This window comes from Eublepharis macularius, chromosome 3 (genome assembly GCF_028583425.1).
Source record: "Eublepharis macularius isolate TG4126 chromosome 3, MPM_Emac_v1.0, whole genome shotgun sequence".
Lineage (NCBI taxonomy): Eukaryota > Metazoa > Chordata > Lepidosauria > Squamata > Eublepharidae > Eublepharis > Eublepharis macularius.
Genome location: NC_072792.1, coordinates 25,857,766 through 25,884,813, shown reverse-complemented (window position 1 = coordinate 25,884,813; position 27,048 = coordinate 25,857,766). Strand labels below are relative to the sequence as shown.

Genomic DNA, 27,048 nt, shown 5'->3' with positions numbered 1-27,048 from the left:
GTTGCCCCTTCCTTCCCCCTCTTCCCGGCCAAGCTGCGGACGTGGTAGGGATGGGGAGGTCGAGGCGGCCGGAGCGGCTCTTGTGGGTCGCTTGCCTGGCCCTGTGGGGCAGCACCTGCGCCTGGCTTCGAGGAGCTCAAGCGAAGACGGTCCAAGGGGGCTTCTCCAGCGCCGGTGCCAGGGCCGGGCAGGTGGTGGCCCAGTTCCAGTTCCATGGTAAGAGCCGCCTCGGGCCCCCCACTCCTTCCCTCCCACCGTTGCCAACCTCCAGGTGATTGCTGGAGATCTCCCGGAATTACAGCTGACCTCCAGGCCACAGAGATCAGCTCCCCTGGAGCAAATGGCTCCATTAGAGGGTGGACTGTATGGCATTATACCCTGCAGACGTCCCTCCCCAAACCCTGCCCTCCCCAGGCTCCACCCTCAAAATCTCCAGTAGTTTCACAACCCAAAGCTGGCAACCTTTTCTCTGTTGCAGCAGAAATAGACAGTATTCTTGTAGTACCTTCCGGGGCTTTCTGTCGCAGATCTAAAAGCCACTGTTCTCCTAGGAAAGAATTTGAAAGAAAGAATCCAACGGGGAATTGCAGAATTAGAACTCATCAGGAACACTCATTCATTCTTTATTTATTTCTTTATAATTCGGTAAACTTACATCATTTAGAGTGCAATCCTAAGAAGAATTATTCAATTTCAGTGGGCTTAGACTAGAGTAACTCTGTTTAGCATTTTGCACTGTTAGAGTCTACCTTTCTCACTGAGACTCAGGGCAGATTACACAGAGTGAATTAGTACAGTCAGTTTCAAGGACATTTCAACAAACAGTGTCATCTCCTTGCTAGGTCTTAACAAGGACCTTTCTGGCTCCTTATAAATGCTAGTAACTTCGTATATCCCACCCCTCGCAAACCTTGATTAGTTATGCTAATAGCTCTGCTTATCATGTTTCAATAACACTTTCCTAGATCTGATTTTATGTTAGTCCTACTTTGCTTAGCTACAAACATCAGGGAATTGACTCATTTGACTGGATCTGGTTTTAAATTGATTGCTAAAAATACTAGATACCACAGTGACATTTCTAGGTGCCATGGCAATCTGGCGCCTGGGAGCTTTGTTTCCATACCTGCCAGGCCAGACTCTGGCTCACCTGTCTCCTGAAAGATGGTTCAGGATGTCTTATGAAGAATTCGAAACAGCCATGCAGTGTATTAGGGAGATCCTTGATCTGAGGACTCATCCGCAGGTTTTCTTTAGAATAGACACAATAGCTAGGTCTCTTTTTAAAAAAAGTCCATGTCCTGCTGCTATTTCTTTTAGCAGGTACTCAGACATGCTGTTCCAGTGTGTCCTGTTCTACAGTTGTGAGCAGACAGTCTTGAGAGTATGGGTCCCTATGTAAAGCTAAAGGTTCTTGTGATTCAAATCTTCCTTACAGATCAGAGAAAAGTATATCTGGCAACTCTTCAGAAATGTATCAAACTTTCCCTCATTCTAGAACATTGCCAGGCCAAGCCTGGCAGCCAGCAGAAAAGTTGAGGACAGTGAGTTGGGGTGTGTGTGTGTGCAATGACAGCTGCAGTGTCATAAATGCTGACAATTCCTAGAGCTACTCTAAGACACTTCTGAGATTCCCCAGAAGTGACGTAGTGCTGCCACCAGCGTCATTTAAAATATATATATCCTTCCATGGTACAAAGAGAGCTGCCAGTGGGAGAACTCCCACCTTGGCAAGAGGCCTGTTCTGTGACTTTTTGAAGATGTTTATGAAATGGTACCAATCATAAAAGTAGATATATCTGGAATGCTGAAGATTGGGCTGTGATTTATATTAAAAGACCATTTGCTAACTTTAACTGCCATCTAGGTAATAGATCTTCACTATTTCTGTCTTATCTGTGTAATGGAATTTGACTTCTTTTTAAATATCAAGGTGATTGTGCTCTTCTGTATGTCAGAATCCACAACGTAGCAACAGCTGTTGGGAAAGAAGCCAGGCTTCATCTGTTTCAAGCTCAAGAATGGCTGAAGCTGCAAGAGAATCGCCCAAGTTACAGCTGTAAAGAAAAATATTCCAAGGCTCCATTGATACGTGAGTTTATGTGTGTGTGTCTCATTTAAATGCACAAATAGATCAACATACAGACTTAAAACCTGAACTTCTCTTTTCCCCGTGTTGACCTTTGACACAGGCATGGCACCCATATCTTTTTCTAAATGATGCAGGAAAGTGTTCCATAGTTAGCTATTGCAGTATACTCTGAAGTGATCGTTCATTAGTAATATTGTCATCGCTTGTCTGCATGTTAAAGACTGAAGGAGGATAACTTGAATTCTAGGATAGGTTCACTTACGGCAGGCAATCTCCAGGTAATTCTATCTGTGCCTGCTGCTGCTCTGAACAGTGGTGGGAGAAAAATAGGTAATAATAAGGCTCTGGCCTAATCACTGGCAGGTTACTTTCAGAGAGCAACCTGGAAGTGATAATGGTAACTCTAGGAATTGCTGGAAACTCTATGGAAAAACCATAGAGTTTTACCATAGTACAATTTCTAGAGCTACCTATTGTCACTTCTGGTTTGTCCCTGGAAGTGACATGCCAATGGCTAGTCCAGAGCCTTATTTTTATGTATTTTTCTCCTCCTGCCCTCCACCTTCTCTCTGTTAAGGGGAAACTCTTTCGGTTGGATCTTGGATACTCATTCTATTAGTGGGGGTGCATTCTTCTGGTGGGAGGAGTCTTCCTCAAGTGCCGGATGTCTTCTGTCAAGAGAAGGCTCCTTCCACTAGACTCTGGTGCCTCCACAAGCCAAATGCCTGTCCAGGATCTGTCACTTCAGCTGCTGTTTATTACTTAAAACCAATGATCCGGGTCTCTGAATATCTAAAATGCTTCTTTAAAATCTACATTCACCAAATTGGAGTGGGAAGAGTTGTCTCTCTCAGAACTAACTGCATCACAAACCATATCTGATAGGTGCTTGTGCTATTTGAACATAAAAAATGATTGCGCTCTTTGGGGAAGAAAAGTTACACTTTTCCAGGAAAAAAATACCACACCTGCTTATTCCAGTTATTCCACCAATCTGAGCAGGCTTTGTGCCTGATTTAAATGTCAAGCCTTCTGTGGGAAAATTCATAGGGAAGCTCATCAAGGTGAAAGGTATTTTAATAGGTCCCAAGAATTTCAAAGCATATAATGTATATGGATTTTTAGAAAAATGAATAAAACAAAAGCGGAGTCCTTAGGCAGAACCCCTAAGATACAATTATTTCAGCTGTTTTCTCAACTCCTCTAAAAAATGCCTCTCTTAAAATTAATTGAAAACTTTCCATGTAGCTGGTTTAAAACAAAGCACCTGCTATTCCTTAATTCTGCATTTAGCTGTTCATCACTGAATATCTTATTTAAATATTAATGTTTGAATTTCTGATCAATCTAGTATAGATGAAGTATGAAATGTTGGCTTGTTAGTAGGGAGAGTATCTCAGTTTTGCCAAGAAACTGCACTCTGGGCTTCATTTTTAATAAGATTGTATTGGGGTATTGTCTCTTCTCCCCACACCACCCCAGTACACTTTATTCAAAATGAAGTCAAGAATACAGTCATGTATGTGTCTTGAATCTTATGGTATACAGTCTTGAATCTTATGGTATACAGATATTTTCTGTACATAATGATGAAGATCCGTTTGCAGTTACTTCCTGAAACAGAACCAAGTTTAAGTCTAGTAACAACTTAGAGGTCAGTAAAATTTTCTAAGGTAAAATTTTCTTTCATGAATCAGAGCTCACTTCATCAGATAATACCTTGTTTTCAGATCATGTCTGACAAAGTGATCTCTAACTCTCCAAAGCTCATTCCCTGGAAAACTTCATTTGTCTGTAAAATGCTAATGGACTTAAAAGTTTGTTTGGCTAGTTGCCTGAAATCATTTCCAAAACAGCGTTGATCAAGACCATTCTTAATTCGTACATTGATCGAGCTGGAGAAATGCAGAGGGCTGGGGGGGGGGATACGGGGGGGGGGGACTTGTGAAGCTGGCGGGAAGAGCCATCACGTATGATTAAAAAAACAGGAGTGACATAGGTACCTCTGGGAATTGCCAGTAACTTTGACGACTCCCAGAGCTACCTTATGTTATTTCTGTTTTTTTTAACCTGCTGCCTCTCAGAGCAGCGGCAGGCTGTGAGAGCAGGGGGTGAGGAATCCCCTGCCCCTGCTGGGGAAATGGGACCTTTAATGCCAATTATGTTTCAGTTGGGAAATATAAATAGCCCTAATTTATTACATCATGTAATTAAACAGTTACTAAAAAACTTATCTTTCTAGTATTCTATGGTGGGCATGATACAGGCAATTCTAATTAAAACACAGCTTTACTTTTAAATTCCTTTTGAAAACTGGGGCCCATAACTCAATTCATTCAGACATTACCGTAGCCATTCAAAGACCTCACCTTGTGGAATCATTTTTTTAAATGACCAGCTGTGCTCTTGATATAACATTTGCATTGGAACACATGGTATGGTCAGAATCCAATCATAATTGTGTTATTAAGTCTCATGCTTTTCAGCGTGATAGATGCGTGGTCATCTCTTTACTGCTGAAATCAAAGGCTTGGCGCAGATGTAACAGTGAACCAGGGCTTGCCTCTTTGGACTTCTACTTTTCTCCTCCCTTGATTTCTTTAAGCTAATTCTGTGTGGGGTTGTGGCAAAACATAGTTTCCTATGACAGACTAACAAGCAAGCTGTGGTTTGCACTTATTCTATAAACCAGGCTTTCAACCAGTGCTCCCCCTCCCAGTTCGGAATCTTGTTTTACAAGACACGGATCAGTGGTAGTTTGCCAGTTAATTAGCATGTTAAACCATGGTTTGCTAAAAGCCTGGAAACAGTGACCACACCTGCTCAAAAGGAAAGTAAGGAGTGTGTGAACCTGTGGTTATTTCCTTATGCAGCAGCAAGCCACAATTTGCCACTGTTGTCTGAACTGAGCCAATAAATACTTACATTTAAATTATGCCTTATAGTTCTTAAGATGTATTCACAATCTTTAAAATGTAATTGGTTTGCACCAATATATAGAAGAATGCATGGGTGATATATTTCTTAGGGATCTAGGACTGGCTGCAGCCCTTTGTTTTATGTACTCATGGCAGAAAATAAGCATGCCTTTTTAGACCCTAACTCAAAAGTGTCTTGCTTACTAGGTAAGCAAGATGCTTTTATAGATAATTGCTAAACATTTTTATTAAAGCAGTTATAATTATTTTCCAGTCGCTGATTTTGGTCTGTTTCTCTTGAAGTGAATATGAACAGCACGGAACAAAATCTGACGGTGTCCCAGATTCCATATCCAGACACGTGGTACGTGTTTTATGTCGACAAGTTTACCTGTGCGGAGAATTATGAATACTCTAACTCGGAGGATGTTCAGTTTGAAATGGTAATACTAAATCCAGATGCAGAAGGGAATCCATTAGATCACTTTAGTGCAGGGGAATCTGGTAAGATGTTTTTCCTTGATGTTGTGGGGAAAAGTGGGAATGTAGGAAAGTAGAAAAATGAAATACTTAAACATATTTTTCTGGGGATAGAAAACTTTAAACTGTATGTACTTGTAGATATCCTTTATAAGTGGAGAAGGGAACCATCTGCTGAGGAGGTAAAGGAACATTTGTTTACTGGCAACTGGCTCATCCTCCTAGATCAGGAGATCTTTTTGCATATTATAGTCTTGTCACTTTTAATGTGAAATATCTCTTTAATTTCATTTGGGCAATTGTTTTATTTAAAAAGAGAAATTTCTGTTTATATATGGCTAATTTTCAGTTTGGTACCTTAGAAGAGCCAGGTACTCATTTGTGATAATTAAGCTGCTCAGTTTTAACATTAACGTTAGTTGATGATACTTTTTAGCACCCTTAGCCCAGCTGTTAGCACAACTCTAATGAGAACTCTTTTGGCTTAACAAAAAGCGTAAGGCTGCATTCAGATGTCATGTTCTGATTGATTGTGACAGGCATGAATTAGTTGGTAAATAGACCATCTTTTGATACCTCTCTCTTTAAGAATAAAATCTAGGAGATTTTTCCTTTGCCTCAAAATTCAGTGCGGTATGGGGAAACTATGGCTCTTCAACTATTGCAGCAGTGACACCTGGTGGTCAGATGATGCAGCACAATTAGCTGTTGCAGAGCCTCTAAAAATTGGCCACAGTATCTCTCTGCAGCTGTAAGACAAAAATAAAGTCTCTTGCACAATATGAAAAAGTCATTTGTTGCATGTCCCCATAGTGCTTGAAGGGCCTGTCCACAAAGTGTAAACATGTACCTGGCAGCTGCTTCTGGGGTTGGACCCTATGAATTTTCCCCTCTCTTGGTGGAGCCTTCCCCTGGGGCAAGGGAACGTTCCACTAGCGGGGGACTCCTTTTCTTCCAGAGCATGGATTTCGGTGCTAGAAGAAGTAGTAAAGCGGTGCGAAAACCAGCTGTTTTGTAATTGAACAGTGAACATTTAATTGATAATGGGTTGGATCCAGACTCAGTTTTTTGTTCATAGAAGGCGCTTCTTTCTGTGGAACAGACTATTCTTCCCCCCCCCCCACACACACACACACTGTAGCCCACTGATCTCCCTGAAATGCTGCCCTTGGTGGTCTGCAGCAGGAAGAAGGAATTGTTGGCAATTACCACACCTCTGCTGTTAGTGGGACATTTAGCCTGGATCCAGCCCTCGTTCCAGCTGCTAACACAACTTTAAAGGCTTGCGGAGAATGTGCTGTCCCCTTGTTTCTTTTGCTGTACGGAGAAAAAGAATGGGCAGAAAAAGCTCTCGGGAAGACAAGAGCTTTTCACGTATAAAATCTCTGCAACGATGTTCACTACCAGTGGATGAAGTCGCTCCTTCCCATTGGCCTTGGTTTCACAGGGTGGCTATTGCACTCTAGTCTCTTCTTGTCCGAGCAAGACAAGTTATGAAGAGAGACATTGCTCTTTTTTTAGTTACTATCTGTTCTATAGGAAGGTCCTTAATACACTTTCTGCTATGAGGCTAAATCATATACAAGAACCAAATTAGATACTGCACAGATATTGATCCTACAGGAATTTTAATAGTAACTGTACTTGTATACTGCTCTTCTAGACAGATTAGTGCCCCACTCAGAGAGGTGAACCAAGTGAATGTATTATTATTCCCACAATACCACTGGGAAGAGGGGCTGACAGGAGTGGCTTACCCAAGGTTACCTGCTGAGCTCATGGCAGTAGTGGAATTCAGACCAGCAGACTGCTGATTCGCAGCCCAACCACTTAACCAATATGCTACAGCAGCTTTTGAAGCCATGGGGGGAAAGTTTATGGTTCTTTCTCCCCCCTCCAAAAAACAGATTTTGAGAAAAAATAAAATATATATATATTACTTTCTTGCCAAACATATCCTACTATTTTCTCAACATAAAATGCATTATTTGTTACTTAGTGAACATATAAAATGGTACTACTTGGCATGTTTATGAAATGAAAAAGTAGAAATGCCTCAGTTTTCCCTGAACAAGCTTATAAATGTATCCAGTATTAGCAGCAAACTCAGGCACCTTGTGCTGCCTTAGCACATTTATCTCAGTTTTGCTATCTGAAAGGAGGGGTGTTAAAAATAGAAAACAAATTTCTTTAGTAAACAAGAGTGCATTATTGGACAGATCTCATAGAGTTACAATAAGACTAAAAACATATTTCGATATCAACTTGAATTAGTGTGTTATATTATATATAACATACTGATAAACAAAATTAATCACATTTTAACAATAAATGCGTCCTTGACATATTGTATATGTCTACAGTATACATTAAGATAATTCTATAAAGCTATAGATTGTCTTTCTTAAAAATCGTCCTCCTGTGTAGTTTGAGTGAGCTCAGCCAATGCTTAGGATGGGTCACCTTAGCCTAATGTTATATCAGCATGTCATCCCGGTTGTGCTGCTGTCGTAAAAGCAAATGCACTGGCCGAAGTTGTGTTTCTTCTTGTTTGTTTCTTTAGTGATGCTGGCCCTAACCCAGCCTTTGTTTTGCTTGCTCTCTCTTCAACGAAACCTCCTATCATGATTTGCTGAAAGCCGTCTTCTCACCGCAGGCCTGCATGAGTTCTTTTTCCTGCTGGTCCTGGCGTACTTTGTCGCTGCTTGCATCTATGCGCAATCACTGTGGCAAACAATAAACAAAGGAGGACCGATGCACACGGTATTAAAAGTCCTCTCTACCGTGTTGCTGTTGCAGGTTGCGTCGGCTTTTGCAAACTACTTGCATTTTTCAAGGTAAGCTTTAAAAATCATGGAGTCAAGAAACATCGGCAAATGTGCAGCTTCTCTGCTATGTCTGCCTGTTGGGCCCTGTAGCCCTGAGTCCTCTCTGGATCCCTGCTGTGACATCCACAATGCTCTTAATTAGCTAAGCTGTGGATTGAACTTCTGCTTATAGCACATGTGCTGTAGGCTCTCTCCAAAATGTATACGGTGCTGCATCACCTCACCTCATGTGCGGGAGAGAGCAGCCTTTGAACAGTCTCACGTGTATGATTGCCACAGCTAAACTTTTAAACCGCAACAGCAGAGGTGTGACTTCAGGAAGCTACGCCCTTTATGTGCCAAACAAGTTTGACACTCGCACCAGTGCTGCACTGTTTTTTCCCCTCTAGCAAGTGTGTAAAATAATAATAATAGCAACAACAACAAAACAATAATAATGTCTGATTTATATGCCGCTCTTCAGGACAACTTAACCCCCACTCAGAGTGGTTTACAAAGTGTTATTATCCCCACAACAATCACCCTGTGAGGTGGGTAGGGCTGAGAGAGCTGTGACTGACAAAGCTTGCCCAGCTGGCTTCAAGCGGAGGAGTGGGGAATCAAACCTGGCTCTCCAGATTAGAGTCCTGCTGTTCTTAACCACTACACCAAATATCAACACAGTCAGGGTTCCAGATTCCTCAACAAATGTGTATGTTTTCCACACTTGTTTTGAATATGTGTGTGCAGTCTATATAGTGCTGTTCCTCTCAGTTCTGTATCATCTGAATTTACGGCCAAGGTTCCTGTCAGTGCTGTTATCCCTTACGTGTGCTGGTGAGAAATTGCACAGTGTTAAGTGACTGGGTTCTGAATTCTGATAAGGGGCACTGCAATGTTTTCTACTACAGTTATATCTATAGTTCTATATCCGTCACCATTTTTTTAACAAGTTGAAAAAGCCCTCCCATGGTGGAGAGAAGAAATGGCCATTATGGGAACTGAGGAAGTGAAAGTGGGGCCGATATGGAAATCCGGACTTTACTTCCCATACGGCAGTCATCCAAGCTCTGCTGCCGTGTGTCCCAAAGCGTTGCAGCAGAGCAAGTTGGAGAAGGATCATAGTTGAAAAGATGAGGAGAACAAAAGTATCACAATGCTGTGGGGAAGCAGGGAAAAACCTCCAATAGCCAGGCCAGGTCAATAACACACACACAAGTGGCTGAAAAGTATATTGTGTTATCTTTATCAGATCCTTAGCATGGTCTGAACAATCTCAGCTTGTTTTGATATGTTCCATTCTTAAATCTGTTGCAAATTTAATTTTACATTTATTTGTATGGCATATTAATGCATACATATATATTGAGACAGGATCTTGGCTTGTAATTAAATTGTATGATAAAGAAAATATTCTACATTTTTTAATAGGAGCGGTTTAGAGTGTGGGCTAACAGAGTGAAAGTTTTTATTTGTTTTGTTAGATATGCTAAAAATGGAGTAGGAGCACCTTTTATGGGAAGCCTTGCTGAGCGTACGTACATTTTAGTGTACTCTTTCTTTATTTGAATTTATTATGATTATATAACCATTAAAGATGTACAGTGCAATCCTAAAAAGAGTTACTCCAGTCTAAGCCCATTGAAATCAATTAGACTTAGGATTGCACTGATAGTTAATTGCTAATATATCTCCCAGTGCACAAAATGCCTTGTATAAGTATAATCTTTTTAAAGATGTCTGGACAGAACACAGTCCAAAGAGAAGAGGGACTCAGTCACCAATGATAGACTTCTTAGAATTAAAACCCTCTGTTCGCTGTTTTGCATAGCTGTTTTGCCTGTACTTGTAATTAATATGATTTAATTCTGTTAATGCTCTTCTCCCCCACCCCTTAGTGTGCGACATAATCTCTCAAATGCAGATGCTGTACCTACTACTGAGTTTGTGTATGGGATGGACAATAGGCAGAATGAAGAAATCTCAGAGCAAACCTCTCCAGTGGGATTCCACTCCAACATCCACTGCCATCGCTGTAATAGTGGTTGCAATGCAGGTCAGCCCACTGTTGGTTGCATTGTGTGTTTTATTAAGTAAAGAAATGCTATCTGGGCGATTAAGCAAAATTAATGAACTTTGTTGTATCACTGAAGAGGAAGACTGGCTGAAAGAATTTTCTGCAGTTACTGGTGAAACTGCTATAAATGATGAGAAAAGCTTTAGATGAGCCATTGTAGGTTGTCTGAGGATCTGTTCCTCCTTTCTGAAAAAGTTCGAATGTCCCAGAGTTGCGTATTCTAAATCCTTTTCAGTGGATTCTGCAGAATAGACACTGCGCATGCCATCTAAACAGAGTTACATCCTTGAAAGTTATTTCCAGAAACCAGGAGAGCCATTTTGATTTCATTAGGGTGTTTGATGGCTGCTTGCCTTCATAGCCCTACATTGGTCGGGGGTAATCCTAGCAGCGTAGCAAAGCTTTTCTCTCCTGATACCCACCTTCTGTAACTGCAGGCATCACCAAACCAGAGTGCAAGCAGTCGTCAGGAGCAAAAGTAATTTCCAGTCCCATTTTAAGGGAAATCTTTGTATGCATGGATTATAACGAATGGCCAGCTAGTGGATTAAGCAGTTGATCTGGCCTCCTACAGCCCTGCCGAATGTTGCTAAATACACAGCGAACCTTCTGCCTGTGTTTTCACCCACAAGGAAAGAGCATTGTTTTCAATATGGGTCATATGATCAGTGTGTTGGATCTTGTATGTACTGCTCCAGCTGACAGTCAGCGTGGTGTAGTGGTTACAGTGTGGCACTGGGATCTGGGAGGCCCAGGTTTGAATCCCCACTCTGCCACGGAAGCTTGCTGGTGACCTCGGGCCAGTCACACACCCTCAGCCTAGCTTAACTCATGGGGTTGTGAGGATAAAATGGAGGGGAGGAGGACACCGATAGCTGTTTTAAATGAATAAAATACGATATAGCGACTCAGAGCCTGACCCGGTGTGGAAAGAGCAGAGTGGTCCTCAAGAATCTCTATTTGTCCGGGTGTTTTTCTCTCACCCTTCTTTCCATGAGCTTGGGGCATCCAGCGTGGTTTTCGCTTTCTCATACCATCCTGCAAAAACTCTGTGACGTAGGTGGGGTGGAGAGCGAGTGGCTGGCCTCAGTTCATCCAGCAAGTTTGGTGACAGAATGGGGATTTGAACCTACGTCTCCCAGATCCTAATCCCTGAACCAACCTCGCTGGTGGTATGATAGTAATTAGCCATGAGAGGCAGTAATCATTCAGAATCTCCTAGCCAGCCATCTTGGAGAGCTTTATACATGAGAGTACTCATGCAGTCCTGCATGTTACCACCCACCTATCCCAAGATGGCTTCCCTATATTTAAGAGTGCCTGAGTCGGTTTTATCCTTTCTCTCTCTCTCTTTTTTTCCCCCAGTCACAGTGTACAGTGTACGACCCTCATGTACGACCCTCATGTGTACACACTCTTGATAAAGTTTCATTTAGGCATCATCTTTATTGTAAAAGTGTTGCATGTTATTTTGCAGTGTATTTTGTTAATCTGGGAGCAGTTTGAAGACACCAATCACCACAGCTACCACTCACACCAGACTGTAGCAGGCGGACTTCTCATTGGCTTGAGAATTTGCCTAGCTTTATCTCTAGGCTGTGGACTTTACCAGATCATCCGAACTGAGAGAAGCACACTTAAAAGGGAGTTCTATATTACCTTTACAAAGGTATGTGTCTTATGTGGGAATCTTGGAATCTCTATTCCAAGAATCTCTATTAACTTTTGTTACAAACTATAGCAGAGATATTCGGTTGAGGGGGAGTATACACTGATGTCTCCGGTTATTGAGTCAAAACTGTGCATGATAGAATACTGGTGTGATGGATCCCCCAGCCTTATCTGGCTGAGACCCTTCAATGCCACCCCTTGTGAATGATTCTGCTAGCTTAGGACGGTTCTGATTTGGGATCTCACAGCTCCTGCCACCACTTGTGAAGTATTCACTGGTCGAGGGACCCTTCTGACAGGGAATAGAAATAGGGACCACTTACACTCCGGCTCAGTAGGTGTGTTCTAGACTTCTCCTCATGAGGCTAGAACTCAGGCTGGAAGCGGGTTCACTCTCTGGACAGAATGGAATCCTCCTCAGCTCTCACAGACACAAACTGGAACTAGAATGTCACTTTGTTGCACAAGCACCTCCTCAAACTCTGCCACTTAGTCTGACAGGCTGAGGGCTGGTTCTCCTCAGGGCGTATAAGATAGGCAGGAATTATCAAACCGGACTCATATGGTTAACAGAACAAATTAACTTTATTGAAGCACATTTTATCTTCCTCCTGCACAGCCTTAAACGGTTAAACGTTCCAGATACCTCATTAACTAGTCCTCCTCAGAGAACTCTCTAAACACATCTGCCTTCTCTGGTTGCTAGCCCTCCACTTCCTTTTTCCAGAGTCTCCCTTAACTGCCAAAACTCCCAACTAACTATTCTAAACGGTCTTAACTGCTCTTCACTGCCACTCTCTAGCCACACTGCCACATTCTATTTAGGACCTGTCACTCAAACAGGGCCTGTCCGTCACAACTGGCTTCCAGAGATTCTTCTTCATGGGCATTTTTAGTTAGGTAACCTGATCTCATCAGATCTTGGAAGCTAAGCAGGTTAGTACTTGGATGGGAGACCAGCAAGGAAGTCCAGAGTTGCTACACAGAGGCAGGCGATTGTGAACCACCTCCATTTGTCTCTTGCCTTGAAACCCTACGGGGTCACCATAAGTGAGTTGCAACTTCACAGCACTTTCCACCACCACAGTTTAAGACACCGCCCTCCACCCACATATGGTCTCAAGAATAGCTTTGAATAGCTCACTGTTTGTGGCTTTCACTAGAATATTTTCTGGGTCAGCAGTTCTCAGCCTTATTAAGCCTATGGGCACTTACAGAATTTTGAGAACATGTAGTGGATGCCGTCACAAAATGGCTGCCATGGGAGGCAGATGTCCTGCTATTTACAAATGGGGTCCTTGCAAAGCCAAAGGTGATGTCTCCTGGGTTCACCTGAAGTAGCTCCTGCTCCAAAGAGGTTAAGAAAAGTGTTTTCAGGAAGAAGCAAGTGGGCACCAGGAAACACATCAGTTAGTGATCGCTCTTCTAGCTTAGGAGGTGTCAGCTGGTAGACTAGAATTTAAGATGATGAGAGAAGATCTTTGTTCAGTATAATCTTTCTTAACTGACAGATCTTAAAACTCCTTGTTATACAATTAGTAAATTTCACTGTGGGATGGAAAATCAATTGCCTGATAGTACATGTCTAGATTTGCATTAAGGAAAGGTTTTACACTGTTAAAAGTTTTCAGATGCTGCCTTGCACTACATTGGACAGATGATATCATAGCACCCCAAGCAGCGTGTTTAGTTTGTGGCAAGGACGCAGTGGAAGACACCACGTGTTGTTAGTTTTGTTGTTCTATAATTTTAATAGATTCTTTTGCCAGTGACTGAAGGAGTACATCAGTTGAGCATATGTGGTGGTCTTGTCCGTTTGGAGAAAAGTTTTGGCAGAGAAATCAATTTAATTATTAAAAGTTATTAAAAGATCCAAGGTCTTCTAGATGTAATCTAGATCTGATCATAAAAATATGATTAATGATCTTTTAATGGGAACTTAAAATGCTTATTGCTAATCACTGGCAGGATACCAAGAATCTGAACTTTTAATCATGGATGAATAAGGTTTGGCAAATATTTAAGCTGTCTACAGTGACAGAACTTATATGTCTGAGAGACGAGAGGCAATGGAAGCCTACCTTTCATTAGCATTGGCAACCGTTCATCGACTGTGTTCATCAAAAACAGGGATTAAGTATTAAATTGTGTAACTATTCTGCACGAATCAAATGTTAACATTCAGTTATGTAAAAAAGAACATAATAGATACTCTGTGTGTGCGCGTGCACACATGTATATGTCATACGGATTTTTCAAAAAATAAGAGCACAGTAAAGATTCTGTAGTTTGGATCCTAAATATTTGCTTTTTAATTTTAATTTTTAAAATGGTGAACAGATCTAGATAATTGTGTTGTCAGGTTGCTGTAAGCTGGTACACTCTTTTATGCTGTGAATTTTTACTTTATTTTGAGCCATTTTGCTTTGACAGTGTTTATCATGTAGCCAGCTGAAACAAATGCATTTTGAACTGAGCTACGTGGAAACCTGATTTACAGTGTAATCCTAAACAGAGTTACTCCAGTTTAAGCCTATTGATTTCATTGGTCTTAGACTGGAGTAACTCTGCTTAGGATTGCACTGATACTGTGTTGGATATATCTTTGTACAGTCCTACTGAATAAGCAGTCTAACTTTGGGAGGAAAATAAGAGATGAAAGTCTTTACTTAGTGACATGTTTTATCCCAAGTCTTTGTATGGCTTGATGTTGAATGCCCGTTGATAAGTTACAGAACGTTGGAATTTTGACTCATGGAATAAAAGTATAAACCGCTTTACAGCCAGATTACCTTTTAGTAAGCACAGATGAAAGTAGCTCACGCACACCATTTTTTCTCTTTCAGGGCTGCGTTCTGTGGTTTTTGTGTCACCCCTGTCTTGTATCCATATCTCTAATGTTTAGAGACTATCAGAGAGAGAAGGTGGGTATCTACAACATAACAAAGAATGCTTTTCAAAACTGAAGATCAATTAAAGGAGTATTTTTACACATGTTCAGTATTTATGAATATGCTGTAAAATCTTTCCAGAGCTACACAGCTCTCATTTAATGCTGTTTGGAAAGCATGTGGCTAAAGTGCTAAATTTCTGTACCATTCAGTTCTGAGCAGGGAAGAGAGGTTTGCTAAAGAAGTATCCCAAAGACAATTCTGTTAGGCTAATTCTTTTAAACCTTTGTAAATGGTAAGGCAGGAGGGAAGGCAGGATGGTATAGCCTGATCTCGTCAGATCTTGGAAGCTAAGCAAGGTGGTACTTGCTTGGAACCACCAAAGAAGACACTGCAGAGGAAGGCCCAGTTGAACCACCTCTGCTTCTCACTTGCCTTGAAAGTCCTTTGCTGGAGATGCCATATAAGACAGTTGTGATTTGACGGCAGTCATACACATACACTCACACCCGCATAAATGGTAATGCAGAGCCAGGAAGCTGCACCTCAGACTGGATTACTTGGATACTAAGATTCTCTCAACTTTTTGTAGCTAATGTTTCACAGGAGTGGATTTAGGTGGCTTTCTGGCTCCTTACCTAGCTGGAAACTAGTGTGCTGGCACACAGAGCCTGCTGCAGTCAGATAAAGCCCGCTGCCATTCTCAGGTGAGCAGCAGTATCACTCCAGAGTGCTCTTGCACTCCTTGTGGTGAGTGGGCTGTGCGCAAGCATGATTGTGCAGAAAATTAGGAAGGACAATATGCCCCTGAAAACACAAAGAAGTACATTCACATTACTTTGCTTCCCAGGGTATCTGGAGAAAGTACTTTCATTCCCTCTAGCTGCATTAATTAGCAAATTACGGTTCCATTGATGGCTGCCTACTTCTTTCTTTTGGAAAGGAGATTGGGTGCAGTGGTTTATTCTTCCTCTGTACACAGCCTACTAGGTTAATGCCGAGTGGTTTCTTCAGCAAGTTAAGTGCCGTACCTGAATAATTGCAGATCCCAAACTGCGCAGCTCTGAAACGGTGCTATTAGAGGTCCTGTCCTAAGAGGCTGCTGCAGTGCAACCAGAAGGTTGAACTGCAACGGGTAAAGTATCGTCATAAACATGTAGTAAGCAGGACAGAGCCATTGAAACAGCCCACACTCCCTCTCCAGTTTCTTGCACGCAAAACAAAACTCTTAAAGCTACTGAGAAATCTTTGAGGTCATATTGTGTGCATGCTGTAGAAACAGGGCTGCTCGGGTAGCCTCTTTTGTCTTTTGATGGCGAATTTTGGTGGCTGTACGCATATCTGTCTAATACATCTCCTGCCCCAAACCTCTTTGGAACGGCTGAACTGAGCGAGACCCCCATGAAAGCCCTGACGGAGCAGAACTGGTGGTTGTGGCTGCGTCAGCGCTGGGACTGGGATCGAGTCCTAATGCCTGTTCAAGAGGATAGCACTAAGATCCTTGGGCACAGCGCAGTGTGTATGTCTTGTACAGATGTGACAGTGCTGTGAGCCTAATTGGGTTACCTCTGTTTCGTGGACCCTTGCTGAGATAGCTTATAGGTTTTCTTTGATCAGGTGGTCCCTAAGTTGACAGGGAAAGAGAGTAGTGCCACCATCTTTGATTTACACATGGAGAGGCTCCAGTATATTTTATTATTGGTGAGTTACGGGAGGCAGAAGGCTGCTTCCACATGCATGATTTGTAACATAGCAGAGTGTTGGTGGCTGGCCTTTCTCCAGGAAATAGGCTCCTGACTCAAAGCCACTTAAGTTCCAAGTTGCCTGGGGTGCGGAATTTTTTTGGTGCAGACTGGCCTACCACAAATGTTGTTAGTCTTATAGGTGCTACTGGACTCTTGCTCTTTTCTGCTGCTACAGACGGACTAACATGGCTACCCATCTTGGTCTGTAACCATGTTACTGTATTATCGGGTGCTATGGGCTGGATCCTATAGGCTAACAGTAGCACCTTCCTCTGGGGCAAGGTGTCAGGGGAAGTGTCTTGCACCAGAGGAAGTGCTAGCGTTAGCTGGCCAGACCCACACCTGTTTTGCTGAAGCTTTCAGTTATGTCCATCACTGATACTGAATTAATACAGAAAATGACATGAATTCAAGTCTGCACTCTGCAGCCTGCATACACCTGATTGCTTACCATTTGAAGACTCACAATTGCCTGCATGATTTTTTCCCTTGTAAAGCATTTTGTTTCAGGCTGTGTGGATTACATAACTGCGGGTGAGATGTAGTGGTGAAAAGACCTGTGTGTATCTGCATTGTAATGTAGAAATCATCTTGCCAAAGAAACTGAGACAGAAATGGTATCTCAAAATTTAAGGCAGCAAACTGAAGCTTTTGCTTTTGTGTGCTGTAACACAAAGGCCTAGACATCTGTTGGCATTTATTGTGTTGTATCCTGGCACCTAAATGCAACAGCTTGGTTGGGACTTTGAGTCTCCTGCTATATGTGTGCATAACAGTGTTTCTGCTCTACGTGTTGTTGTAATACAAAAACTTGGGACATTTTTATACCTGTGAGTTGTACTGATAAACAACCATCTTTCCTCTATAGATAGCCTCAGATTGACTGTATTTGAGTTTTATAATAAGGGCTAATCCATGTAGCATATTTTTCCATTGTGAAATAATTTCCACAGTGATTCTTGTGGGTTTTGGTGGGGAGGGCGATATGACTGATGTCAGTATGAGAAATATTATCAATACATCAGTATTTCCAGAAATACAGCATTCCTAAGACAAGGCGTAATGTTTTTCTTTGGGAATGTTTGCATGTATTACCTACTGGTTGCCTGACCATTCTAGCAGCACGATTTCATGGGAAAGCCATTGCAGAAATGATGCCCTAGTGAGGTGGGGAGATACATGGCATGAATGGACTCTAGTGTGGTATTAAACGCTCAGGCATAGTGTCATTAGTGCGTAGAAGTTCCCGTGCGCTCCCAAGGTTACAGAGTGAATTCAGTCATTGCCAGACCCACCCACTATATTACGCTAGTTTGTTTGTATGTATTTATTTCGGTTGGGAGCAAGGCTAGGCTGCACTGAGCAGGCAGATCAGGCAGGAATCAATGGATTTCCCCAGTCAAACCAGAAACCAAAGGAACTCTCTTGTTCTCGTATTTCTGTCTCTAGCCTGGTTCTCATGCTCCGTATCCAAACTTCTTCCCAGATCATAAAGTGGCCTCTCATTCATGGCAGCCAAGTCAGTAGGTGTGGACCCCACCAGCTCCCTCTCCCAAGAGGAATGACACATCCAGCACTTTTGTTGGTTTTGAGCCTCACTCAGTGCAGAAGGAAGCTTTTTGGCAACCACCAACCCGAGCAGCCACTCTACGCCCATGGCAGATCTGGGAGTGTCTAGATCCAAAGGAAGATTTGAAAATTAAAAGGTTATAGTTCTGAAGTGGTTGTGTGCTGTAATATAAAATCACACATTTGAGGTACATTGTGTGGAAATCCTAGGACACCCACAATAACTGTTCTGGTAATTTATGCTGAACTTCTGGACTTGGACTCTGGTATTTCTGAACCACTCCTAACAATATCTATAAACTTCATATGTGTTGTACAGTAAATATTTTGTTCTTTCTGCAAAGGACTCGTTTTTGTAACCCCTCTTTGCCACTTGTGTCTTTTAGATCATTACCATTGGCGTTCTCCTCTGCCAGTCGTTCTCCATGGTCCTCCTGTACCGACTTTTTGTTTCCCACAGTCTGTATTGGGAAGTGTCTTCTCTGTCATCGGTGACATTGCCCCTCACCGTAGCATCTGGCCATAAAAATCGACATCACTTCTGAGATGCTTTGGGAAGGCTTAATGACAAAGGTGCAATAAAGACTTGGAGATGGGGCAGCTCTTCTCAGCAGTAAATCCTGGAGAAACCAGATGTTCATCCTAAGCATTTTATTGTTGGATTGGGACAAGTATACATAAGAGATGAATTTTATGAAAACTTGTGGTTAGCAAACACGTCTTTTGCTAACTTGCTTGAGAACAGAGAACCGAAACCAGTTCTCAGCCACAATTATTTTTCACTCCAAAACTGCCTCACTTTAAAAAAAAATTAAGCTAGATCCAAACTGTAGTGATCACAGGCTTAAATGTAGAATAGTTTTGTAATGAATATATTGGTTTACAGTTGCTTTTTTCACTTACGTTTGAAACAAAGTGCAATTTATGCATAGGTTTAAAAGAACTTGAAAACTTAGCCCCAGGAAACCAATCTCAAATGTTTACAGCAAACTGTAGCTCGCGTTATTTGTGTATGTTTTAGAAGCACTTTCTTGCCTTGAGATTTGGATGTTGTTCAAATTTTAGCTTGATCACCTCCAGCTTTTCCCAGCTTTTTACATTCCACATGTTTGATAAATGGTAAAAGAGCATATGGGCAATGGATGGGCTAACTACACAGGGTTTTGCTTTGCTTTTTTTTGGAAAAAAATAGCAACATTAAGGTTATGAAAACAGCAGGCTTGCCTCTCTTAAAGTGAGGAAAGAAAATGGGATGTGTGATGCGGTACTAGAATTTTAATCCTGATATAATTCATTACGCTTACATTGAGGATTCAGTCATAATTAAGCCATATACTCAGATTAAATTAACAGAAGCATTTCAAATAAATGTTTCAGTCATCAACTACCCATGAATTCCTGCCCAAGGATACTTAATCAGGATTAAATTTTCTATGAATAATTGAGAAACAAAATACTCGCTGGATTTGTTATAATCCATGTTGGCATAAAGTTCTAAGTAGTTGCCATCTACCACCCGTTGTAATAGAACCGCGCTTTCGAATGAAGCCTAGCATTCTGATGGCCATTGGAAATGTATAGTTTATTGAAGTGCCTATTTATTGACCAAGATGAAAATTGCATGGACTTTTTTTTTTTTTTTGCTATATAAAATAAGCATTCCTGTTAATTAACTGCTGGGTGTATTTCAGTGTTGGGTTTGTTTGTTTTTTGCAAGTTTAAAAAGAAACCCCTTTGTGATTGATATGTGGGAGGAAACATGAAGCGAGTTTTCAGTTTTAAAATATGCTTTGTTCACAGTTGATCTGGGCTGCAGGATCATGCCGGTGCCTATGCTGTTTTTGTAGCATCGTAGGAAACAGAAGTGAAAGCTGATTGACTCATGCTTATTTGCTGTCCCGGCTTGCTTCGAGGCACTGCTCACTCATGCCATGCTGCTCCAGGTGCCAGAAGACAGGCGGAGGAGGAGGGTGTACAAGATCCTGGTGCTACTTACTATGTTTCCTTCCTTTCTTTATATCATTACAGCACCAGCTACTATAAATGCGCGCTCCAAGCTCTTGCTCTAGAAGAAATCTGGCAAGAGAGACGGAGGCCGCAATCCTGAAACTGTACCAGCTTGAACATAATTTTAGGAATGCAGTCTTTACAGTCTAGTCTCCAAAACTTTATCAAGCTTCTAGTTCGTTATAGAAAACTTCCATTTCATTTTATAGGTGCTGCAGATACTTGCTTTTGACTAGGCAAATGGTACAGCACGACAGATTTGTTCATTAAATAATATTTCTGGTACTCGTAATTCAGGACAAAGAATGGCAGGTTGGAGCTGAAAAGACTGAGATTTATAATTCACACAACTAGCTAAAATGATAGCAAATTTAATTTTTGCAAGTCTCTGTTAAGCACCACAAAATGTTGTTAAAGTTCTGCTTATCTTTGCTAATTTTGAGCAAAAAGTGCTTTGGGGTATAAACATGTAATAGTATAGAATATAAATAAGGATCTCCTGTCCTGTGACCCATGTTTGTATGACGTGATAGCAGCCGGGCCGTTCAGGAGCTTGCATTTAAAAAAGCGGCATTTGCTCAGAAGAGTTGCACAAGAACATACAGCTGATTTGTATTGTTTCAAGTAGGTTGTTGGTTTGCAATAGAAGAGCAAAATTGGAGTCCATCTTAAAGACCAACAAGATTTCGAGGGTATAAGCACTGGAGAGTCAAGCTTCCTTCAGATCTGATGACGGGTGCTTGAGTCATGGAACTTTGTACCCTGGAAATCTAGCTGATTTGTATGTTACCCATACTATGAATTTCCTGCAATGAGACTTATCATGCTGTGCCAGTGACATGAAACATAGACGTCATGTGGAAGGAGCAGGTAAAATGGGTACTTTCCCTGCCAGTATCACAGTTACCTAGTATTCAGATCCTCTGCCTATCTCGTGTTTCAAATGTCAGCAAGATCAGAATGGGACCCAACAAAAACCTATCAGCCATGCCCTTTGTTTTATTCTTACCAGACAGTATTTTATACTGATTGAGCGCCTGTGTTTTAGTAGAATAATAAATACATGGTTCATTATGACATGATTCTGGGTCTAGTGAAAATGGGCATAGAGACTCAGTCCCTAGTTCAGGGTGGTGGTGGGGAGTCTCATGGATGGACCCAGCTGTGCGGCCGCAGAAGCCTTCAGCACTGATGTATGGCCCAGCTTTGCTCTGAAAAGGGCAACATTGGCAGGGGGTGGGGAGGCAGCAACAGTAGGAGCTTAGCAGGCTTCACAAACAGTTTGCTGCTCCGGAAACCCAAGTTGTACAACTGTGCATCAATTGGTCCTAGCAGTAAAAGGGCTTTTTAACTAATCTTAGCAGCAGTAAGGTCTTGCATTGTCATCATATATTGAATTCCAAACCATTCCATAGAGGATATGATTAATAGATCTGAAAAATGCACTAGGGCCAGTTTGGGGGTGGGGGGTTGTCTCTACAAAATAGGGAAAGCCGAGGATAGGGGAGTGGCAGATAAAGGTTGGTTGGCTGGTGGGTAGGAAGGAGAGAAGGAAGCATGGATACAGGAAGTTATGAGGGCCACTAGGGAAGAGAAAGAAGAAACTGTATTTTTAGGGGAAATTAGGTGGAATGGAAAATGAGATACACACACCCCAGGATCTAACAGCAACTCCTCTGATTGTTGCATGGTGGTGGAAAGTGCCATCAAATCATACTCAACTTATCCCTGCTGAGGTTTTCAAGAGACTGACAGAGGCGGTTTGCCTTTGCCTCCTCTGCCTAACAACCTTGGTTTTCTTTGAAGGTCTCCCATCCAATTACAAACCAAGGCTGACTCTGCTTAAGAGCCGAGATCTGACAAGATTGGGCTTGCCTGGGCTAGCTGGGTCAGGGCCTGATTGTTGCATACTCAAACCAAAATTGAGCTACCCGTATCAGCTGATAATGCTTTAGTAAATTCAGTGTTCAGTACAGGTCTGTCTCCTCTTTAAAACAGTCTCAATAAGAGAGTGAATGATAAGTAAAAATGTCCTGGCACCAGTGCAAGAGGGCAACCTGTGGATGGAGCCCTGCACCAGCCTACTCCGTGAGTACTTCTCCCTTCTGCCCTGTGAGGTTCAGTGGGGTTGCACAATCTGCCAGAAGGTGAATGTGCAGAATCCTGTTCCCCCTTTGAACAGTATCCAGTGGGCCTTTTTGTCTCAAAGGAGTCATGGAGACCTGTGCAAACATGCAGCAAATTAACTTAATAATCAGAAAGGGGGCGGAGGGAGGCTGCAGCCAGAAAGCTTGAGCGGAACCAATCAATCCACACATTTAATTCTTGTCAATTCCCACACATTTAGATCCAGAAGTAATAAGTAGTCTTCTACAATAGCAAAGGGGGGGATGCTTTAGTTTTTCAAAAGAACGTGATTTCCTGTCCCCCCCCCTTTCAATCTGCTGATATGCACAAACTCCCTGGTGATGGTAATATAACAGCAACCGTGATTTTTAAGCTGTCCCTGCTAACTGCTGCAGGCAATAAAAGTAATCCCACAATTGTGACCACCTGCTTTTTCCTCATATTTTTCAAGACTCTCTCTTTGGATCATGCTTCTCTCTCAGAATATCTCTACACGAGACATCTTACATGAGTAGGATCAAGTGAAACATCTTACACCTGTTCTCCCGTTGTGGACACGCAGTACTAGGGAGACAGAGTACACTTGAATATAGACCACGCAGAAAGTAAGTTATTTGAGCGTCCTTGTGTTGAGAGTCTCTCTCTACGATACTTCTTTCACGAGGATGCTCAAGTGAAAGGAGAAGCAATGTTAGCAAGGATTTGTAGTTTTAAAAGACAGAATGGAAGGTTCTGCCCATTTCCCCTCACCAACAGGAAGGTAGTTTAAAAAGACAGCAGGCAGAGATGCTCGGCAGAGGGTTTGTTAATTAGAGCCATGGGGCTGGCTTATCAAACTACCCTCCTGTGGAGAAGAAAAATGGGTGAAACCTTCAGCTTTTATATGACTCCCAGCTATCATTGCGTCTTCCTTCACTTGAGCGTCCTGAAAGAAGCTTCATATAGAGAGACTCTCGGACAAACAGTTGTTTCCAGAGCTCCACTTAGTTCTCTTCGCAAAGAGTGCAATTTTGGAAGATGCTGGGTGCGCCATCAGAACCTCAATCTGTGCCCTGGTTGTCTCCTCGCTGCTCTGATGCTCTCTCAACCATGCATGCCTCCGATTTTTAGCCTCCATATTTGCCTTCAGTATTTGCAGAACTACAGAGCTGGAAAAGGCTGGGCGATCAGAGCAGTGTATATGCCACTATTTTGCACAAGCACAGAAGTAGCAGTGCAGAATCCCAGCTTTCACTTTTAGAAATTGTTTGGCGCTTAGATGGTAAAGACAGCCAGCCTTGAAACCATTTGGATGATTTTCTGGTGAAACCTTCAAATCCAGAGCAAGACTCAGTGAGGTTACTAGCGGGGCAGTGGGGGCTTCGGGGCTTTGTACTGCTCCTGTACACCCTGTGCGTGCTTAAGCACCTGCAGTGCTGAATTCACTACCGTCTTGACAGCTTTTTGTGCATATAGTTCTTGAGTCGATTTGCTGTTGAACTGCAAAAGTACTTTTATTCCAGTGAGGCATCCTGGAATTCACTTTGATAGATTATTTTTGCAGAGGAACTTCGTGGGGCATTACCAAATGCCTTCTAGGTAACAGTATACCCATTTGGGGGGGGGATACTATAATTTCTAGTGGTTACTGCTTGTTATTAAAATTGGAAACTATTTTTGTAGCGCGTGTGCACACATGCACATGCATGTTTTAAGAGGATGCATCCAGGTCTGCAAAGGCAGGAAATCTTTTTTAAAAAACTATCCCTGCATTGCCCAGTGGTCTTCTGCCAAAGGACATACTGGAATCTGCTACAGGTCTAAAAAGGGTTAAATAAGCCCCTGCCTACCTTACCTGACCACAAACACAAATCCCTGCAACACCTAAGGAACAAAACATACCTGGGCAGGGCCCTGGGTGGAAGCCAGCAGAGAGTCAACGCTCTTGAGTGCAAAGCCCAATGGAGTCCAAGTGCAGGTTATACAGCTATTCTATATGCTTTCAAGTCTACTGCACCTGTACATGACACACAATTACACAATCCCCATTGAATTATGGGCACAAAACAGCATCGAAAGTGCATAGCTCAAGCTGTTGAGGCAAACTTACACAGCAAGCCACATGTATAATAAAATATATGCCGCATAGTATTGAAGAATTAAGCATTCAGAGGGTACTTTGTGAAACTTTACTCATTTTACTGGTGGGAAACACTCAGGCCGAGTATCTAGTTCAAAAGACAACCGGTGAATATATGGCAAAGGATGAAAGGATCATACAAAACAGATGAGATGTTGAGCCAAACCGCAGACTATAAAGTGAAGCGACTCCATGTACTCAAAACTTAGGTAGAGCAGATTACTCAAGAAGTAAACCCAGCCACAGGACGGTCAGTAATTCAAAGTAAGATAACTCACAAATTTTACATGTACAAATGATACTGCCTTATAGAGAGGCAGACCTATGGTCTACCAAAAACAGTATTGTCTACTCTGGCCGCAGTGCTCCAAGTTGGGGGAGTTCCTGCCCTTCTAGGTATGGGTTATGCTGCTTTCCCTATAGCTGCTGTGGGGAACTACTCCAAGCACTGCAGGGCCAAATGTAGATTGGACTGGGAATCTGAGGGAGGAGGACACCCCCCGCCATTTTCCCAAACCAAAATGGCTCTGGGGAAGGGGGTGTTATTTACCCTGTTAAAGGATTCCATGTGTACTAAATACTGCACATGCAGCTCCATATTATATCATTTGGTCCTAATAAGATCCTTTAAAAGTTTGTAATTTTTGAACACATGCAGCCTGCCATATACTGATTTAGACCAATGACAGATACCGGGAAGAGTAGAACCTGAGGAGCAGATGTTCCGTAGTCCCAACAATAGTTTCACATGAAGCTGCCTTAAGAGCATTTGTATATCAAGGGCAATATTATCTCCAGGATCTCAGATCATATCCCTTACTATCTGATCCTTTCAACTGGAGATGCAGAGGATTGATCCAGGCAGGGCTCATTTCGAGGGGGAACGTGCAGGAACACAGTTCCCCAAAGAGGTCACATGTCAGGTGGCCCTGCCCACCTGACTCTCGGCCATTTTGGGCCCGTTTCAGCCCAGATCGGGCCTCTGACGGGTGGTGGATCACTCTCCCACTCAGCAGCAGTCTGATCCTTACCATTTTGGGCCCCTTTTTGGCCATTTTCAGCCCCTTTTTGCCATTTTGGGCCCAATTTCAGCCCTGAATGGCCAGGATTGGGTCCAAAACAGCCAGGATAGGTGAGGTCAGGGGGTGTGGCATATGCAAATCAGTTATGCCAATGACACACTTCCAGTGATGTCAAGGGGCGTGGCATGTGCTAATGAGTTATGCTAATGAGTTCCTCCAGCTCTTTTTCTACGAAATGTCCCCCGGATCCAGGGATATTCTGCATGCAAAGCAGATACCCTTCCACTCAGTTAGGACAGCCCCTTTCTGCTATGCAAAGCAGATGTTTTTCTCCCCCCCGCTCACACACACATCCAAATACTGTGTCTCCCTTCCCCAACATACACTGCTGTCTGACTCCCATTCCATGTCCTACCCTGATTAACTTGCTTCTGCAAATGGCTGCTCAGTTCTAGGGCTGGCTATGCAACAATCCGCAGAAGAGTAGCAGGTACAGGCCCAGATAAGTTGGGAGTTCTGTCCATGTTGCTGTTACCTAAGATACTTCCTGGACTGCTGCCTACAGTGGCTCAAGACAAAACCAAGAGGATTGGCTGCCATGTGCAGCCTGGCTGGCTGGACTACTGACTTCACAGTGGCTCAAAGTGAAATTAGATGCTCAACCCATCCACCATCAATCCCCACAATGGGAGCCTATAGGATGCTGCCTGAAGCCACTTGCCATTCTGCCAAGCAGATACTGCCTGGACCACCGGCTCTGGCCCTGATCTGATGAAGTGAATCGGGCAGCAAGCTGACATACCCACTACCATCCTAATATCAGCCAGCACGTTCTTCTCCAAGTTCTGGGTACTTTTCAAAGTTGTGTGCGCAGTAGCACGCACTCTTCAAATACTCCTGGGCCCTCCAGTCAACACATGTACAAAGCGCACAATTGTGCAAAGCAAACAAATATATAAATAAAAGCGAAGGGAAACCTGAACAAAGAAAAACAGGTTTCATCCCATCCCCATCATAAAATTTAAAAACCAAAAAATCTGGCAACCCTCCAGTACATGAAAGGGCAGCTTGGCTTGTGAAAATCGGTTGGACATTTTTCCTGCATTTATTAGCATTAAGACCTGGCCCACCAGAGCTGGCTGATGACTTATTGACTCATCATAACTGGTATGCTCGCCATGAACCTCCTAAGATCCGGTTCATGGTTTCTGCTGCCACTGCCCGGCCAGCAGTGGCAGCAATAACAACTAAGCCTTCTTAAACCCAGTCCAAGAGAACAGTAGGATCTGACAGCTTAACAACATGAACGTCTAGAGGACCTCTGGCAAAATATTCCAGTAGGCCCAACTTAATTGCCATCCTTACTAATGTGCCTCTGAGTTCCTATTGTGGGTGTGTGTGTATATATACATACACACATAAATAATACTATTTCCTTTTCACTGAAAAAATTAACTAGTGCATTTGTAAGGAAACAGAATGGAAACTATTTAATTGCAGGAGATGGCGAAGTAAGAAGATGT

At 42.5% G+C, this 27,048-nt stretch overlaps 1 protein-coding gene across 2 annotated transcripts; it reads left to right on the top strand.

The window, feature by feature from the left end:
• The first annotated feature begins 9 nt into the window (after positions 1–9).
• Positions 10–21,334, top strand: GPR180 (G protein-coupled receptor 180). 2 transcript variants are annotated; one of them, XM_054975019.1, is made up of 9 exons: positions 10–216; positions 1,934–2,092; positions 5,314–5,374; positions 8,130–8,327; positions 9,782–9,831; positions 10,196–10,353; positions 11,852–12,043; positions 14,892–14,969; positions 18,637–21,334. In XM_054975019.1, exons 1-9 carry the CDS (start codon positions 51–53, stop codon positions 18,793–18,795), a joined length of 1,221 nt encoding a protein of 406 aa, XP_054830994.1. In that variant the 5' UTR covers positions 10–50; the 3' UTR covers positions 18,796–21,334. The 2 variants fall into 2 exon arrangements, with proteins under 2 accessions (XP_054830994.1, XP_054830993.1); XM_054975018.1 differs by having other exon boundaries at positions 5,314–5,514; positions 8,147–8,327.
• Positions 21,335–27,048: the final 5,714 nt, after the last annotated feature.

Bases quoted from the DNA above. Each gene is read 5' to 3' on its own strand.
- GPR180 (XM_054975018.1), top strand. From the start codon at position 51: ATGGGGAGGTCGAGGCGGCCGGAGCGGCTCTTGTGGGTCGCTTGCCTG. The intron at 8,328-9,781 runs GTAAGCTTTAAA...TTGTTTTGTTAG, and splicing joins AACTACTTGCATTTTTCAAG to ATATGCTAAAAATGGAGTAG. The intron at 10,354-11,851 runs GTCAGCCCACTG...GTTATTTTGCAG, and splicing joins TAATAGTGGTTGCAATGCAG to TGTATTTTGTTAATCTGGGA.